This window comes from Sturnira hondurensis, unplaced genomic scaffold (genome assembly GCF_014824575.4).
Source record: "Sturnira hondurensis isolate 20B ecotype Veracruz unplaced genomic scaffold, ASM1482457v3 Scaffold0000867, whole genome shotgun sequence".
Lineage (NCBI taxonomy): Eukaryota > Metazoa > Chordata > Mammalia > Chiroptera > Phyllostomidae > Sturnira > Sturnira hondurensis.
This window is the reverse complement of record NW_028073498.1, coordinates 116,469-132,639: the sequence shown is the minus strand read 5'-3', so window position 1 is coordinate 132,639 and position 16,171 is coordinate 116,469. Positions and strand designations below refer to the sequence as shown.

The following is a 16,171-nucleotide window of genomic DNA, read 5'->3' as shown; positions in this document are numbered from 1 at the left end:
ACACTAGCTGAGACCCCTCCTGAGGGCTCCACCACAACAATGAAAGGGAAGATTATCAGTCACAATGGAAGGGAAGATTATGGATGACAATGAAGTGAAGATTATCAGCAGAAACACCTGGTGCTTTAGCAGTTTGGCTTAGCAGTTTCTCAGAAACCATTCAGGGGAAGAAATTGGACTTGGCTGGGTTGACAGACAAGCCAGACACAGGGCTTGGATGCTAAGAGACTTGCATAAGGTCATGAGTAACGGGCAGCCAATGGACCCCTGTCCAATAGCAGAGCCACAGCTTTGGCCAGAGGACATTCTCTGGGTCTCTCAGGGGAACCAGCTGCGAGGAAGCAGCAGAGTGAAGGGCAGATTTCTGGGAGTGAAGAGCGACTAAAGGCAACAGGATTCTGGCTGAAAAACCAGGGAGAGGATTGGGAGGGCAGGCTTGGGCGAGTTTTTTAGTGTGAGGGGATATAAGTGCATGCATTTGTGTGAGATAAAGGGTAAATTGCTAGTTCTAACTATACACACTTCACTGAGGAGGGCAGGCTGCCAGGTGGAAGGTGGGTCTGAGAGAGCCCTGTGGGAACTGAGAACATAGGCAGGCAGGTGAGATGTGGGGGGACTGGGAGCTGGCGGTGGTGCTGAAGACCCATGTGGCTCTGTGGGTGATGTCACGGTGGCCCTAACACGGACATGGAGGAAGGAAGAAGGTGCTTTTCTATGTCCCTATGTCATGCACGACTTGGCTGGGACAGGGACACAGGCTAGTTAGGCCCTCAGATATGACTAACCATAGCCCATTTTCTGAGAATTTCTTCTGCTTTGCTAGGTGGTGCTATTGGGCAAAAGTATTTCCCAGATATAAGTGTTTTTAAAACCTGAATTGGGAGTTGGGGATTTCAGTAAGGAAAACTGTGTTAGGGGAGACTGAGAGGGACCTGAGCAGCTGTGTTGCGGGTGATGGTGGAGACCACCTAGGAGATGGGAAGGTGTGCTGGCAGAAACGCAGGGTGGGGACTGTAGGCAGATCCCTGACGACCAGGACCAGGAGGTGCTGCTTAGCCCCCAGAGCCCCCCTGCCCTCGACTGCCCCCTTCCTTCACTGCCTTACCTGGCTGTCCAGGCCCAGGAAGATGAGCATCATGAAGAACAAGGTAGCCCACAGTGGGGAGAGAGGCATCATGGTGACAGCCTTGGGGTAAGCGATGAAGGCCAGGCCGGGGCCTGCAGAGGGAGGAGGGAAAGGTGGTGGATGGAGTTCAGGTCCTCATTCAATTATTATTTTAACCCATTGTGTATTGAGTGCTTCCTCTGTGCCAGGTATACCTGATTCTCACTCAAATATCTTGTATCTCCCAGCCATCCTATGTGGTTGGTACTACTATGATGCTCATTTTGCAGGTGAACTAGCAGAGGCATAGAGAGGTAAGCCAGGGTCTGGAAGGGTCAGGATTCAAACCCAGGTTGGTCTGACACACACACCTTCCTCTGCACAACTGGTTTCTACTATTATCACCTGGGCAAGAGGGGTTCTTATTAAAATGCAGGTTCTCAGGCCCAACCCAGAGATTCTGATTTGCTCAGTGTACCATGAGGCAAGGATTGGACACCTAATGATTCCTCTGTAGATGGTTAGGAGTCCAGGCTTGAACAAATATTCTTCCCCTCATTTCCTAGGTCCACATTCACTTCTTTACTATTTCAAACAGAAGGCTTGGCTTGCATGTCCTCAGGTAAGCTTCATTAATCTTGGAATTTTCTATTTGGTTAATTGTGTTTATGAGTAAAGATAGTTTTTATTCTTCCTTTATAATTTTAATGTTTCTATTTATTTTTCAATTTTTATCGTACTCTCTGGGATCTTCAGTACTATATGGAATAGAAGAGGAGACAGCATACATACATGGTTGTTTCATATCTGATTTTAGGGGAAAGCATTCAATATTTAATAGCCAGGAAATTAACAATGGTACAATACTATGAATTAAGCTATAGACTTTATTCATATTTTACCAGTTTTTCTCCTTACATCCTTTTTTCTGTTCCAGAATCCAATTCCGCACTCCACATTGCTCTTCACGGTTAACTCTCCTCAGTACCCTCCAGTCCACAATAGGTCCTCAGTCTTTTGTTGTCTTGACATTTTTGATGATTACTGGCCATTATCTTGCAGAATGTTCCTCAGTGTGGGTTTGTCTGATGTTTTCTCATGATTAAACTGAGGTCATGCAATTTTGAAGGACAAGAACACCATTAAAGTGATGCTGTGTCCTTCTCGGTGAATATCACATTAGGAGGTTCAGTAAGTCAGTAAACCTTAGTACTGATGATATTCAACACCTGGTTAAGGTGGTGACTGCCAGTTTTCTCCATTGTAAATTTACTGCCTTTTCCTTTGTAATTGATAACTATCTTGAGGAGGATATTTTGAGATTATGAAAATATACTATGTCAAGTCAAACTTTTACCTATTGATTTCTAGCACCCATTGGTGGATCTTGCCTGTAACAATTATTCCTGTTGTATTTGCCTAATGGGTTTGCATTTTCTTCAACCCTTCTATATTTATTAATTACACTTTTTCCATAAGGAGGAGTTGTCCTTTCATACCCACTTATTTAGTTAGTTATTCAATTTTTATTTTTTTGAGTATAAACTCATGGGTATTTAGTTTGTTCTGTGCACCTTAATCCAATACTATCATTTATTTTGCTTTTCAGATTGTTCTAGGTTTGGCCATTGGGAGCTTCTTAAGGTTGATTGCTGTGTCCTTTTGACATGCCTCCATCCTTTTTCTAAACACGTCTTTCTGACCTGGCACCACGAAATATTCTAGCTTCATTTTGTCTTGCCCCAGTGTTCAAATTTAAGTGCCTCTCCACAGAGTTCTGGTCCCTTTTATTGGAGAATGGTGTTTAGAAACCAAATCTGGCCACTAGGTATGCCCATTGCTACGGTGTATCGTTGTTCATAGGTCCTCTCAGCACACAAACTTTACCTGCATACACATATACAGGTATATTTCTATATCTCTCTGTATATTAAAACCATGAGTCCATACTGATACCTCCAGTTCTAATACAGTTCACTCTAGCTTCTCCACTTTCCTTATATGTAAGTTCTTAAACAGTGACAAATTTGTCTCTATTATCTACAATGACTGGTTTGTTTAATCCTAACATATACAAACGATAGTTACAGAATTGCTAACCCATACTAACATACTAATAACAAGAATACAGTACACATATTTTTGTTTTTAGCCTTATAATATCCAGCCAAAATACTGTTTCCCTGAAATTTAATTAGGTTAGTTCTTTTCTTCCCCATTCCTTTTGGTGTGATTACATTATTCATTTGTAATACAGTCAGATGCATCTGTTACTGTCTGTATTCCCTCTAGGTTCTACCACAAAAGCTAACTGTTTATTTATTTTAGATGTTATGTGAAACCTTGCTGTGGTTCTAAGAGTCAGAGCTAATGAGAAAAAAAGATACACTCAGAACTGCTGCTTCCCTCTCATTCTATTCTCACTACTCCATTTCTAATTGCTACCTTCTTTCTACCCCTGTTCCATCCACTCCCCATAGATAACCATTCTCTTTAGAGTCCAATTTATCTTTATATACTTATTTTGCACAAATGAGCAGATGTGTTTCTTATATCCCCTTCTTTATTACATGATAGGCAGGATACTATACCTGCTTGCTTTTTAAATTTTAAAAAAAATTATTTATTTATCTTTAGAGGGGAAGGGAAGGAGAGAGGGAGAGAAATATCAGTGTATGGTTGCCTCTCGTTGCGTCCCCTGCTGGGAACTGGCCTGCAACTCAGGCATGTGCCCTGACTGGGAATCGAATCACAATTGTGTGGTTCGCAGGCCTGCGCTCAATCCACTGAGCTACACCAGCCAGGGCACTTTTTAAACTTTTATACATACACACAGTTGTAATTTAAATAAGTAACTATTCACAGTAGTTAGTGAAAAGTAAATATTCATAATAGCCAAGGCATGGAAACAATGTTAGTGTTCATGAACAGATGAGTGGATAAAGAAGATGTAGTATATATGTGTAATAGAATATTATTCATTCTTGAGAAAGACAGAAATCTTGCCATTTACAACAAGGATGGGCCTTCAGGGCATTGTGCTAAGTGAGACAAACCAGACAAAGACATACCTCATAGTACCGTCACTTACAGGTGGAATCTAAAGGAAAAGTCCAATTCATAAGAAGAGAGTGTGGGAGAGTGGTTGCCTCTGGAGGGGTGGGGAAATGGAGAGAGGATGGGAAGTGGGTACACATTCTCACCTATGAGCAAGGTCTGAGTGTTTAATGTGTAACATGGTAAGTATAGTTGGTAAAACTACATCATATAATTAAAATTGTTAAGAGAGTAGACTTAAAATGTTCTCACCTCCCCACAAAGACAAATCTGTGAGGTGATGTACAGTTTAAATATCTTACAATGTTATTTGTTAATTATACCTCAAAAAGGCTGAAAAATACAATGACATCCCTACATTTCTGTTTTGATTTTAAAAAAATTGTGAATGGGTGTTTAATGTTTTCAAAGGCCTTTTCAGCATCTATGGAATCTTCTGACTTTTTAATTGATTTACTAATGTGGTATATGACATTAATGGACTTCCTAGCATTAAACCAACCTTGCATTACTATTCCTGAACTAAATTTTACTTGGTCATGGTGTACTACTTTCTTAATGTGATTTTGCATTCTGTTTGCTAATATTTTATATCAATATAGATGAGTGACGCTGGTCAGTAGTTTTCTTTCTTTGCATTGCCTTTAGCTGGTTTAGTTATCAACACTGTACATGCTTCAATAAGGAGTTAGGGAGTTTTTCTTTCTTTTCAATGTTCTGGAGTAACTTTTAGAGTGCCAGGAGCACCTGAATCTTGAAGGTTTGGTAGAATTCCTCTGTGAAATCACCCAGGCCTGGTGTTTTCAGTGGGGTAGCTCCTCAATAACTTTGTCTATTTCTTCTATGGAAATTGGCCTATTAAAGCTTTCCAAATGAAATGGGGTCAATTTTGGCAATCTGTGTTTCCTGGGGAAAATATCCATTTCATCTAGGTTTTCAAATTTATGTGCACAGAGAATTGCAAAGTAATCTTATGATTTCTAAAAATGTTTTCTGCTTCAACAAATATTTCCCATTTGTCAGTTCTTATTTTGTTATGTGTATGTTCTCCTCTCTTTTTCTTGATCATCTGGTAATTTTAATTTTTAAAAACTCAGGATTTCATTAATTAGATCTACTCTTTCTCTATTCTCTACTTCATTAATTTCTGCTTTTATCTTTATTATTTCCTTCCTTGTGCTTTCTTTTGAGTCACTCTGTTGTTATTCTTGTGGTTTTTTTGAATGGTGAATTCAATTTTATCATTCTTTTATTTTAATTGATAAATGTGTTTATTATGGTTTTCTCTTATTGCTATTTCTATCGTTGAGTCTTTGAGTCTCCTACAGTTTTTGCTTCATAAAGATCACTGCTGTGCTATTGGTGCATATATTTTCAAATGTGCTCTACTGTCATTGTGAATTGTGGCTTTTAACATTAAAAAATACTTTGTTGTGCTTAATGCTTTTGGGCTTGGATTCTACTTTGTCTGATATCAGCATTGCTATTGTGTATCCTTTGAGTTTTCCCCTTTGTGATCACTGTTTTAGGTGTGCCTCTTACATACAGCATGTAGGTCTTATTCAGTGAGCCCAGCTGAACTTTTTTAACAGAAGAGTGAAACACATTCACATTTATTAATATGACTGATATGTTTGGTCTTAACTGTGACAAAATATTTTATAATTATGTGTATTTTTATATTTGTTATACTTTGTGTACTCTTATTTATAAATAATTTTTGGTATTCAGAAAGGTTTATGTTTTTGTTCTAGTGGTTACCTTTACACTTACACCTTTTTAAATGTCCTTTCACCCTTGTTTTCTTACTTGAACCTTTACTCTCTGGCCCTCCTGGTCCTCACCCAATGTCCACCCCCATTCTTTAACACTGCCTACTGTCCACCCCTACAACAATGAGCTTTTTCTATTTTCCTCTTGCCTTTTCTTTCCACCTTTTTAGTTGAATGATTTCTACTTCATAAAAGTACATAGCGTTTCTACATTAGTCCTCTATCCTCTTCCCCACCTTGGTCTTAGTCTTAGATGTACTTATTTATTTTCAGGTGCTCATTATCCGTTTTTTTCCTGAAGTTTTCCCAGTCATTGTTGAGTTGGATGAAGCTCACCCTCAAGTATATTTCTCCAAAAGAATAATGAGTGTAGAAGTCTCTAAGTTCTTATATGCTGAACATGTCTTTTTCTATAGCCTCCACATTTGAAGAAATGGCTGGATATTAAATCCTTGATTCACACTTCTTTTTGTAAATATATATGCTTTTTAAAGTGCTGCTCCACAGTTGCCTTGCTTTGTATATTGGTCTTGGAAAGTATGATGGCAGACTAATTCTTTTGCCTTTATAAGATATTTAGTCTTTTTTTGCCTGGAAGCCTTGAGGATTTTATCTTTATCTTTAAAAGGTAGTATCTTCACAAGGATCTAAATGGAAGAGTTAACCATTCGGGGTTAATCTTCCCTAGTAACTAAGGAGTTCTTTCAATGTATACATTAACCTTTTTTTCTATTTCCAAAAAGTTTTCTTGAATTATAGTTTTAAATATTACCTGTTCTATTGTTTTTTCTTCTTTAGGGATGCTGATAACATGAATATTATTTTTTATTTTATTTTGTATTGGCTTCACGTGTACAGCTTAGTGGTTAGCCCATCATATCCTTTATATAGTGTTTCCCTCAGTATTTCCAGTATTTCCAAAACTGGTGCCATACACAATTACAATATCGTTGGTTGTATTCCTTATGCTGTATTTACACCCCATGACTATTTTGTAACTACTTATCTGTACTTCTTAATCCCTTCAGCTCTTTCACCTAGTCCTTCAACTCACAACCACATGTTCCCTCTCTATGTCTATGAGTCTGTTTCAATTTTGCTCTTTAGATTTCATATATAAGTGAAATTAGATGGTATTTGTCTTCCTCTGACTTATTTCACTGAGCATAATACTCTTGAGGTCTGTCCATGCTGTCGCAAATGGGAAGATTTCATTCATTTTTATGGCTGAGTAATATTCCATTACATATATGTATATGTATATGTATATGTATATAATATGTATATATATGTGCGTGTATGCATATGTGTGTATGTGTGTGTATTTTTCATTCCACAGCCTTTTTTATCCATTTGTCTGTTGATGGGCACTTGGGTTGCTTCATCTTTTCATCTTGGCTATTGTAAGTAATGCTGCAATGAACATAGGGTGCATGTGTTCTTTTGAATTAGTATTTTGAGTTTATTCAGATAAATCCTCAGAAGTGGAATTGCTGGGTCATAAGGTAGATCCACTTTTAATTTTTTGAGGAAATTCCCCACTGCTCCCCACTGGCTGCACCAGTCTGCATTCCCACCAACAGTGCACCAGGGTTCCCTTTTCTTCACATCCTCACCATTTGTCATTTGTGGATGTATTGATGACAGCCATTCTGACAGGTGTTAGGTGATATCTTATTGTGGATTTCATTTGCATTTCTCTGACAGTTAGTGAATTCCTGTGGTCATTAGGGTGAGTGGTGATGGTGGTCTGGGCTGGTGGGGAGACAGTGGAGTTGGGGAAAAGTGGATGACATGAAGCGGCACTCAGGAGGCAGAAGCTACACAACTTGGAGATACTGTGGATTCTGGGGTGAGGAGGTGTCAAGGTTTCCCTCCCAGGTAATTCCCAGCATCCTGGTTTGAGGATCAATGGTAAGGCCACTGCCAGAGACCTGACACAGGAGAATGAGCTGAGGAGAAAAAACAGTGCTTTCAATGCAACCATCACCCAGAGCCTTCCCCACCTTTGGCACTTACCTGACTCTGCCACTTCAGCAATAGGCACCCCCTGCTCATATGCCATGAAGCCCAGGACTGAGAAGATAGCAAAGCCGGCCACAAAGCTGGTGCCACTGTTTAGGCAACAAAGCATGATGCAGTCTCTGAGGGAAAGCAGTTAGAAGGGCTCAGGTCAGGGTGGGCTGCACAGGCTGGAACATTCTGTCTGAGCATCACAGCTGTCTTGTGTGGCAAGCAAGGCAGTGAGGGCACGAACAGTGCCATTTGCCTGGTGAAGCCCTGGTGCTTCAGAGAAGTTAGGTGGCTGGCCCACGGTCACATGGCTTCTACTGCACCTCTGGAAGAGAGGCAGGTCACAGACCAGAAGCACAGAGAGGGAGTAGGAAGGGAGGAAGGCTGGCAAGTGGGAAAGTGCACAACCAGAAAGAAAATACTTGGAGACAAACCAATGCTCTTCGAAATGCCTGGTAGGAGAGGAGCAAAAAATGAAAATGAAAAAAAAAGGAGGGCAGAAGAAGCCTTTGAGAAACAGCTGCTTTTCAGCCAAGGGAGCACTGGCAAGCTCCCCACAGCCTCGGGAGAAGACGTCCCTCCTGGCCAAGCTTTTCACCAGAGCAGCACCCCACAGACCTCACTGCTCAGTCCCTGCTCTGCTGTGGCTGGAAGGCAGCCCTTCCATGCTGGGCCCTTCATTGAGAGATTTATCAGAGCAGTGATTGTCACCTGACTTTGGGTGAGGCTCACGAGCAAGGAAGTGCCAGCAAAAAGCCATGACCTAGGAGAAATCACTCTACAAATGACTTTACCAAGATGAAGAAGATGGATCCCTCTAGTCCCAGATCCTCCCACCCCAGGTTGCCAACCTCATGAGGCCAAGACAGAGAATGAGCCTCTTAGGAGCTCAGCTGCTGCAGATTGTGTACTTGGAAGTTAGTCTTACAACATGTGGGATACTCCACTTTAAAGTGAGCAGCTCCCAAGTGGCCTGTTCAGACCCCTGCTGGAGGTGCAACTAGCCTGGAGTGTCCTTTAGGGTGGCCAGCTGCCTCTGTTTCCCCCTATCAGGAGCTTATCACCTCCTCAGAGGGCTTTCTCCTTGCTTGAAAGCTCCTGCCACTTCCAGGGTAACTTTTCATGTTATGTTTGACCAAAACGAGCCTTCTTTAATAAGTTTTAGTTCTACCTTCCCAAATAACCTGGAGCTCCTTCAGGCTTGGAAGTCCTAAAGGTAGTAGCTCTATAACCCCTTGAATTTTTTTCTCAGTTAAATGTCCCAGTTCCCTTACCAGTTCCACATCCTGCTCATGATCTGTAATACACTGCAGTTTGTTCAGCCCCTGTTCCAATGGTATAGCAGCACTAGACTGAAGAACAGAATAGACTCTCACCTCCTCTTCTCTTGACACCATACTTTTTGTAATACAACCAAAGGGAACACTAATGTTGGTGACTGTAACACCCTGCTGTCTTGCAATGACTCAGAGTTGAGGGCACAGTGGAGAGAGCATTAGACTGGAGCTCAGGTTCTAATTCTCCCTGCAGTATCTTTTCTCTGGTCCTGATCTCCAAGCAGCCCTAAGACAAGGTGCTTGGGTAGACTGAATCTCTGGACTCTTGGGCCTTGTGATAGATCAAATCCTTTCCCAGCAAGTAGTGGCCTCTCTACTTCTTTCTTGGGGCGGAGCACATCCCTCTGCCCCAGGGATTTTGGACTTAGTCATGTGACTTGCTTTGGCTAATGGATGTTAGCAGATGTGACACAGAGGCCCCAGCTATGCTTGTGTGATTCGACTTGTCCTTTGTCCCTTCTATGATTTTCCATGAGAAAAAGTTATGCAGGGGAACTGCTGTCCCTGCAGCCTGAATCCAGAATGTACCCACACAGACCAGACTTGAACCTGGCCTGCATCCTGGAGCCAACTCTACTCAATCCACTGCCCAAAGAAGAGCTTCCCCAGCTGACTGGCAGACTTGGAGACAATAAAAACCAAAGCCTTGTTGGGGCAGGCCACTGAATTCGGGGGTTGTTTATGACACAGCATTATTGTGGCAGGGAGTGACTGATACAGGTTCCTTTAAAGAACCTTCTGGCATCGTGGATGCAGGATGGGCTGGCAGACCTGAGGACTTCATCTGCAAGCCTGATGTACCTCCTCTCAAAAGGAAATTCAGCTCAGGCCAGGGTAAGGGCAGAGTTATTCCTGGGATTGCTCCTCATGTCTGTTTTCTGACACTGACTCACCCAACAGTGGGAAACAAGGTGGTGCTGGTGAGAAAAGCGTTTTCTTCATGTCCTCTGCACTCAGAAATTCTGTATAATTTGGATCTGCAATGTGCCCAGTCATGTGCTAGGGTTTTTTGAGTACTGTGTCACAGAATCTGGAGGCTCGGGAGGAGTGGCACATACTCAGGTCTCACAGTTGTCTGGTGGTGAAGTTGAGATGCACATCCATTTATCTCACACATGCTTTCTCTAGCATTTACACACAAAGGATGCTCCATAAGAATCAAGACTTCCAAATCCTGACTTGTGGACAATTATCTCTGGGCATCATTTCATTGCTGAAAAACAAATGTCCCTTACTGCAAACTCTCCATCTTGCCCAGAGGCCTCCTGAGAGGTGTTCTCACACCACCAGGAAGCCCCACAGGACCTGAGGTTGCTCCCAGCCCTGTGTCCCATACCCCCACCCCCAGAGCACCCACACCTTCAGGGGATGAAGCTCAGCTGCCTGTGTTCTGAAGTGAGGTTTTCCCTGCCTGGTTTCCTCTATCCACATCCCTCTAATTCCTCCTCCACAGACCACCTTCTAGATGAAAAGCTTATGTAACAAGCACTGTGAAGCTGGCAGCAGCTGAGCCAGCTTTATGACCTCCAGAAGCTACTATGCTGTCAGAAGAGAGGGTACTAATTTACTCCCTCTGAGCTGGGAAGAACTGCTCACGGAACCATTGGTAAAGGAATTAAAATGAGCCTTTGGATTTGGCAATGTCATCTAGAGGATGGAGTTTCTTCTGCTGATGGGAGGAGGAGAACCCTGCCTGTTGGATGGGAAAGCGGAAGGGATCATCAGTGACCAGCATGTTCACCCACATGCTCAGTGGGGAAGAAAGTTGCCATTGCCACGAGACACAGCCTGACAGCAAGGCAGTCTTGGCTGAATCCACACCAACTGCTGTCGTGAGGAAAGAACTGATCATCCCTGGGAGCGAAGAATAGGGGAGCAGGAACCAGAAAGGCCTGGGTTCCAAGCCACATTCCATCAATGGCAATGTAAATGCGAGCAAGTGATTTACCCTTGGGACTCTGTTTCCTTATCTGTATAATGGTGTGGCCCTTCCACGCTTCCTTACATGTCAGCCAGCACCATGCTAGACTCAAGGGACGGTGGCAAACAAGAAGACCCAGCCTGTGTCCTCATGAGCTGACAGCCTAGTTGGAGGTGACTGACAGTGACTGAGTGATTTCTGCAGTGCCCAGTGCAGAGGGCCCACACTGAACGCCGGCTGCTGGTGTGCTATAGCTCTATGCACACAGCATCTCCCTCCAACGTCCCAAGGGGGGCCCACTCAACCTGGACTCGATGTCTGCTGTGCTGCTCTCCTGTCCTATGGCCTTTCTCTCCCTGTCCATTTTGTATTGTGGCTGACTGAGTGCTTCACCTCTCATTCCCTGGACCCACCTCCCCTTGAAGACTGTGAAGGTAGAAAGGACCTTTTGGACAGCTGGTCTGACATTTGGCCTCTGCAGGATGCCTCTGTGCAGCCATGCCCAATCACCTTCCTGCCCAAAGGCCCACAGGAACAACGCAGCTTGCTGCCTGACTGTGCACTGGATTCCACAACAGCTTTTCTTTTCAGCACATTGGACCTTTCACTTTCACTTCTTCAGTGCCTTGGTTTCCCCAATTTACAAACTGTAGACTTCTGCGGTGCCATTGCTGTATCTCCCGAGGTACCAATTCCAGTGTCTCACAGGAAGACACAGTGCACATGGCTGACTTAACAAATAGGTTAATAAAGTGATCATGAAGCTAGCTTTCAGAGAGGACGCCACCCCCTGACCACCAGTGAGGGGAGAAAAGCTACACATTGAGTTCTATCACCAGTGGCAAGTGATTTAACCAATCATGCCTATGTAATGAAGCCTCACACACATACACACACACACACACACACACAACCCCAAAGGAAGGGATTCAGAGAGCTCCCAGGTTGGTGAAGATGCAGAGATTCGAGGATAGTGGTACACTCAGAGAGAGCATGGCAGCCCCATCCTCTTTCCCCATACCTTGCCCTATGCATGCCTTCCATCTAGCTGTTTCTGGGTAATATCTTTTCATCATAAAACAGTAATCTAGTGAGTACAGTGTTCCTCTGAATTCTGTGAGCTGTTTTAGCAAATTAATCGAACCCTGTCAGTCAGACCCACAGATGACAACTTGGACTTGCAATTGCTGTGTGAAGTGGGGAAGGGAAGTCTTGTAGGACTCAGCCCTTAACTTGTGGGATTTGGTGTTATCTCTGGGTAGATAGTATCAGAATTGAGTTTAATTGGAAGATACCCAGCTGGTGTCTGAGAATTGCTTGGTGTGGGGGAAAAAATCACACATACTAGAATTTTATTCCTTGTTTTAGAATGGTTTCCTTTTAAAAAATATTTAACTCTTTAATCAGTCTGACACTTAGTATGGTGCATATGTGAGGATAAGTATGATTATCTACCTTGATTATTTACTTATCCTCCAAATACTTATCCTGTCTCAGAATTATGTGCTAAAAACCCTTTCTTTATCAACTAATCTGTGATCAGAGACAGTTTCATTGTCATCATTTCATTAGTTTATACCTGAATAAGGAGCTCTTGGACTCTAAGGAAGGGAAGTGCTGTCCATTCTCCCCTGAACATTCACCTGCTGTGACCAGGCACTAATTCAGGGGTGCAGAGACATCAGTAAACAGACAATGAGCCTAGACATAGAGATTAGGATGCAAAGTTCTGCTGTACCATGCACTGCTGGGTGACCTTGGGCAAGTCCCTGGACCCCTGTGAATCTCAGCCTTGTGGCAGAACTCAGACTGCTGGCCTGGAGGGCCAGGCAGCCAAGGTCAGACGGCCTTGGGCTCACCTTCCCATGAGCCCCAACTAGGTGCTGGGTGTAGCCAGCTCCAGAAGGCCAGGGAGGGAGGCCTGTCAGGCTGAAGGGCATGCAGGGCACTGGCCATTCCAGGTGAGTCAAGAAAGTACCCTACTGTCAAATGAGAAGGGGCAGGAAGCACGTTTATGAACAGAAGGCAGAAAAAACAAGGCCCTTGGTGTCAGAAGAGCTAGGTTCAAGCCCCAACTTTGCCACTTACTAGCTGCATGACCTTAGACAAGCCACTCATCTACCCTGGGAAAAGGGTGAGATGGAGGCCTGGGTAAGATTCCAAAGTGGATTTGCTTGCAGCCTGGAATGCACTCTGACCGTGTTTGTTTTTTCCCTAGCTCCTCCATGGCCTATCTTTGACACTGGGGCATGGAGAGGCTGAGAAAGAGCCATCTGTCTGGCCCTATAAGGTTGGAAGACAAACACAAGCTAGCTAGGCAGAGTGAAGAGCTCTCAGGGCTTGGTAGAAAGCTGGCAGGGCCCGGGAAAATGCTCACCTGTAGCAGTTGTTGTTATAATTGTTATAACTTCCCAGAGCAGTCAGACAACCCAGGCAGATGGCATAGGAGAAAAAGATCTGCGTTCCAGCATCTACCCAGACCTGCAGAAAGGCACAAATAAGTTGGCACAGAGAGAAGTCAGATGTGCAGTGGCCCTGTTCCCTGAAATCCCCCATCCATACTCATCCTCTGATAAGACTAGACAAAGGGATAACCAAACTTCCTAACCTTCTTAGGAATGTGATTTTTAGGAGATCTATTCTTGGGAACCATTTGATTAAATATAAATTTCCTGAATTAATTCCAGAATTTTTCAGAGGTTATGAATAGCAGTTCACTTATTAAGAACTAGGATGTTTAGGACCCTGACTCAGCTGTGTAACCATGGAAAAGTTACTTGACCTTTCTGAGGCTTCGTCTCCTCATCTGCAAAGTGGGAATGAACTTTCCTTTTGGGAGTGGTGAGAGGATTTATGTAATATGGAATGTAGACCCCTGGGATGTGGAGTGTGCTCACTGTCATGTTTGAACCAAAATGAGTACCTTTTCTTCTTTGTGACTAAGACTAGCATGAAAAAACTGTCATAGGACTTCTGGCCAAGACGGAGGTGTAGATAGACACATTGAGCTTCCTTACACAATCAAAAGAAGGACAGCAACAATTTAGAAACAAAAAACAACCAGAACTGACAGAAAATCAAACTGTATGGAAGTCTGACAACCACGGAGTTAAAGAACACACTCATCCAGCCCAGTAGGAGGGGCAGAATCAGGCAGCTGTGGTGTAAAGGACTTGCGCCAAGGCAATGGCTGGCAGACCCAGTGAGGTGGCATGTTGTGGAATGGGGCATGCAAGGCTGTAGCTGGAGGACTGGGTGGTCCCACATTCCTGCACAGATAAACCAGGCAAAACAAAGGGGGAGTGGGATTGACCACATAACCTAGGGTACCAGTGCGGGGAAATAAAGCCTCAAACCACTGATTGAAAACACCTGTGGGGAGACTCACAGGGTCCTAGAATATACACAAACCCACCCATATGGGAATCAGCACCAGAAGGACCCAATTTGCTTGTGGGAAGCGGGGAAAGTGACTGAAATCTAGCAGAAAGCAAAGCAAGCGCCATTGTTCCCCCTCAGACCCCTTCCCCACATACAGTGTCACAAAGCAGAGACATGGGTTGCCCTGCCCTGGTGAACACCTAAGACTCTGCCCCTCACTACATATCAGGTGGGTCAAGACAAAAAAAAATGGCCCAAAGGAAAGAACAGATTAAAGCTCCAGAAAAAATACAACTAAGTGATGAAGAGATAGCTGATCTATCACAGGCACAGTTCAAAACACTGGTGATCAGGATGCTCACAGAATTGGTTTAATTTGGTTGTAAATTAGATGAAAAAATGAAGGCTATGCTAAGTGAAATAAAGAAAAATGTATAGGGAATCAATAGTGATGGGAAGGAAACTGGGACTCAAATCAAGGGAGTGGACCAGAAGAAAGAAAGAAACATTCAACCAGAAAAAGAATGAAGAAACAAGAGTTAAAAAAAATGAGGAGAGGCTTAGAAACCTCCAGGACATCTTTAAATGTTCCAACATCCAAATTATAGGGGCACCAGAAGGGGAAGAGGAAGAGCAACAAGTGGAAAAGATACTTGAACAAATAATGAAGAAGAACTTCCCCAATCTAGCAAAGGAAATAGACTTCCAGGAAGTCCAGGAAGCTCAGAGAGTCCCAAAGAAGTTGGACCCAAGGAGGAACTCACCAAAGCACAACATAATTACATTAACCAAGATTAAAATGAACGAGAGAATCCTAGAAGCAGCAAGAGAAAAGGAGACAGTTACCTATAAAGGAGTTCCCATCAGACTGTCAGCTGATTTCTCAGAAGAGACCTTCCAGGCAAGAAGGGGCTGGAAAGAAGTATTCCAAGTCATGAAAGGCAAGGACCTACATCCAAGAGTGCTCTATCCAGCCAAGCTTTCATTTAGAATGGAAGGGCAGATGAAGTGCTTCCCAGATAAGGTAAAGTTAAAGAAGTTCATCATCACCAAGCCCTTATTATATGAAATGTTAAAGGGATTTATCTAAGAAAAAGAAGATAAAAATATGTACAGTAAAATGACAGCAAACTCACAATTATTAACAACCACACCTAAAATGAAAACAAAAACAAACTAAGCAAACAACTAGAACAGGAACAGAACCACAGAAATGGAGATCACATGGAGGGTTAGCAACAGGGGAGTGGGAGGAGGAGAGAGGGGGAAAAGGTACAGAGAATAAGTAGCATAGATGGTAGGTAGAAAATAGACAGGGGGAGGGTAAGGATAGTATGGGAAATGTAGAAGCCAAAGAACTTTTATGTATGACACATGGACATGAACTAAAGGTGGGGAATATGGGTGAGAGAGGGTGTGCAGGGTGGAGGAGAGTGAAGAGGGAATAATGGGACAACTGTAATAGCATAATCAACAAAACACATTAAAAAAAACTGTCATAGGATTCTGTTCAGGGAAGCACTGGTGTAGCTGACCTGAACATAAGAGGTGGCGTAGAAAGCCAACCAAATGTTTATCACCCTTC

General features: G+C 43.2%; 1 protein-coding gene across 1 annotated transcript in view; it reads right to left on the bottom strand.

The window, feature by feature from the left end:
- Window positions 1-16,171, bottom strand: part of SLC6A11 (solute carrier family 6 member 11) — a 122,922-nt gene that overhangs the window by 11,394 nt on the left and 95,357 nt on the right. The window contains exons 7-9 of the mRNA XM_037050548.1: window positions 13,583-13,686; window positions 7,954-8,078; window positions 1,106-1,218 (exon numbers count right to left, since the gene is read on the bottom strand). Of these exons, the coding sequence (XP_036906443.1) occupies window positions 1,106-1,218; window positions 7,954-8,078; window positions 13,583-13,686 (342 nt within the window). The remainder of the gene's footprint in view (window positions 1-1,105; window positions 1,219-7,953; window positions 8,079-13,582; window positions 13,687-16,171) is intronic.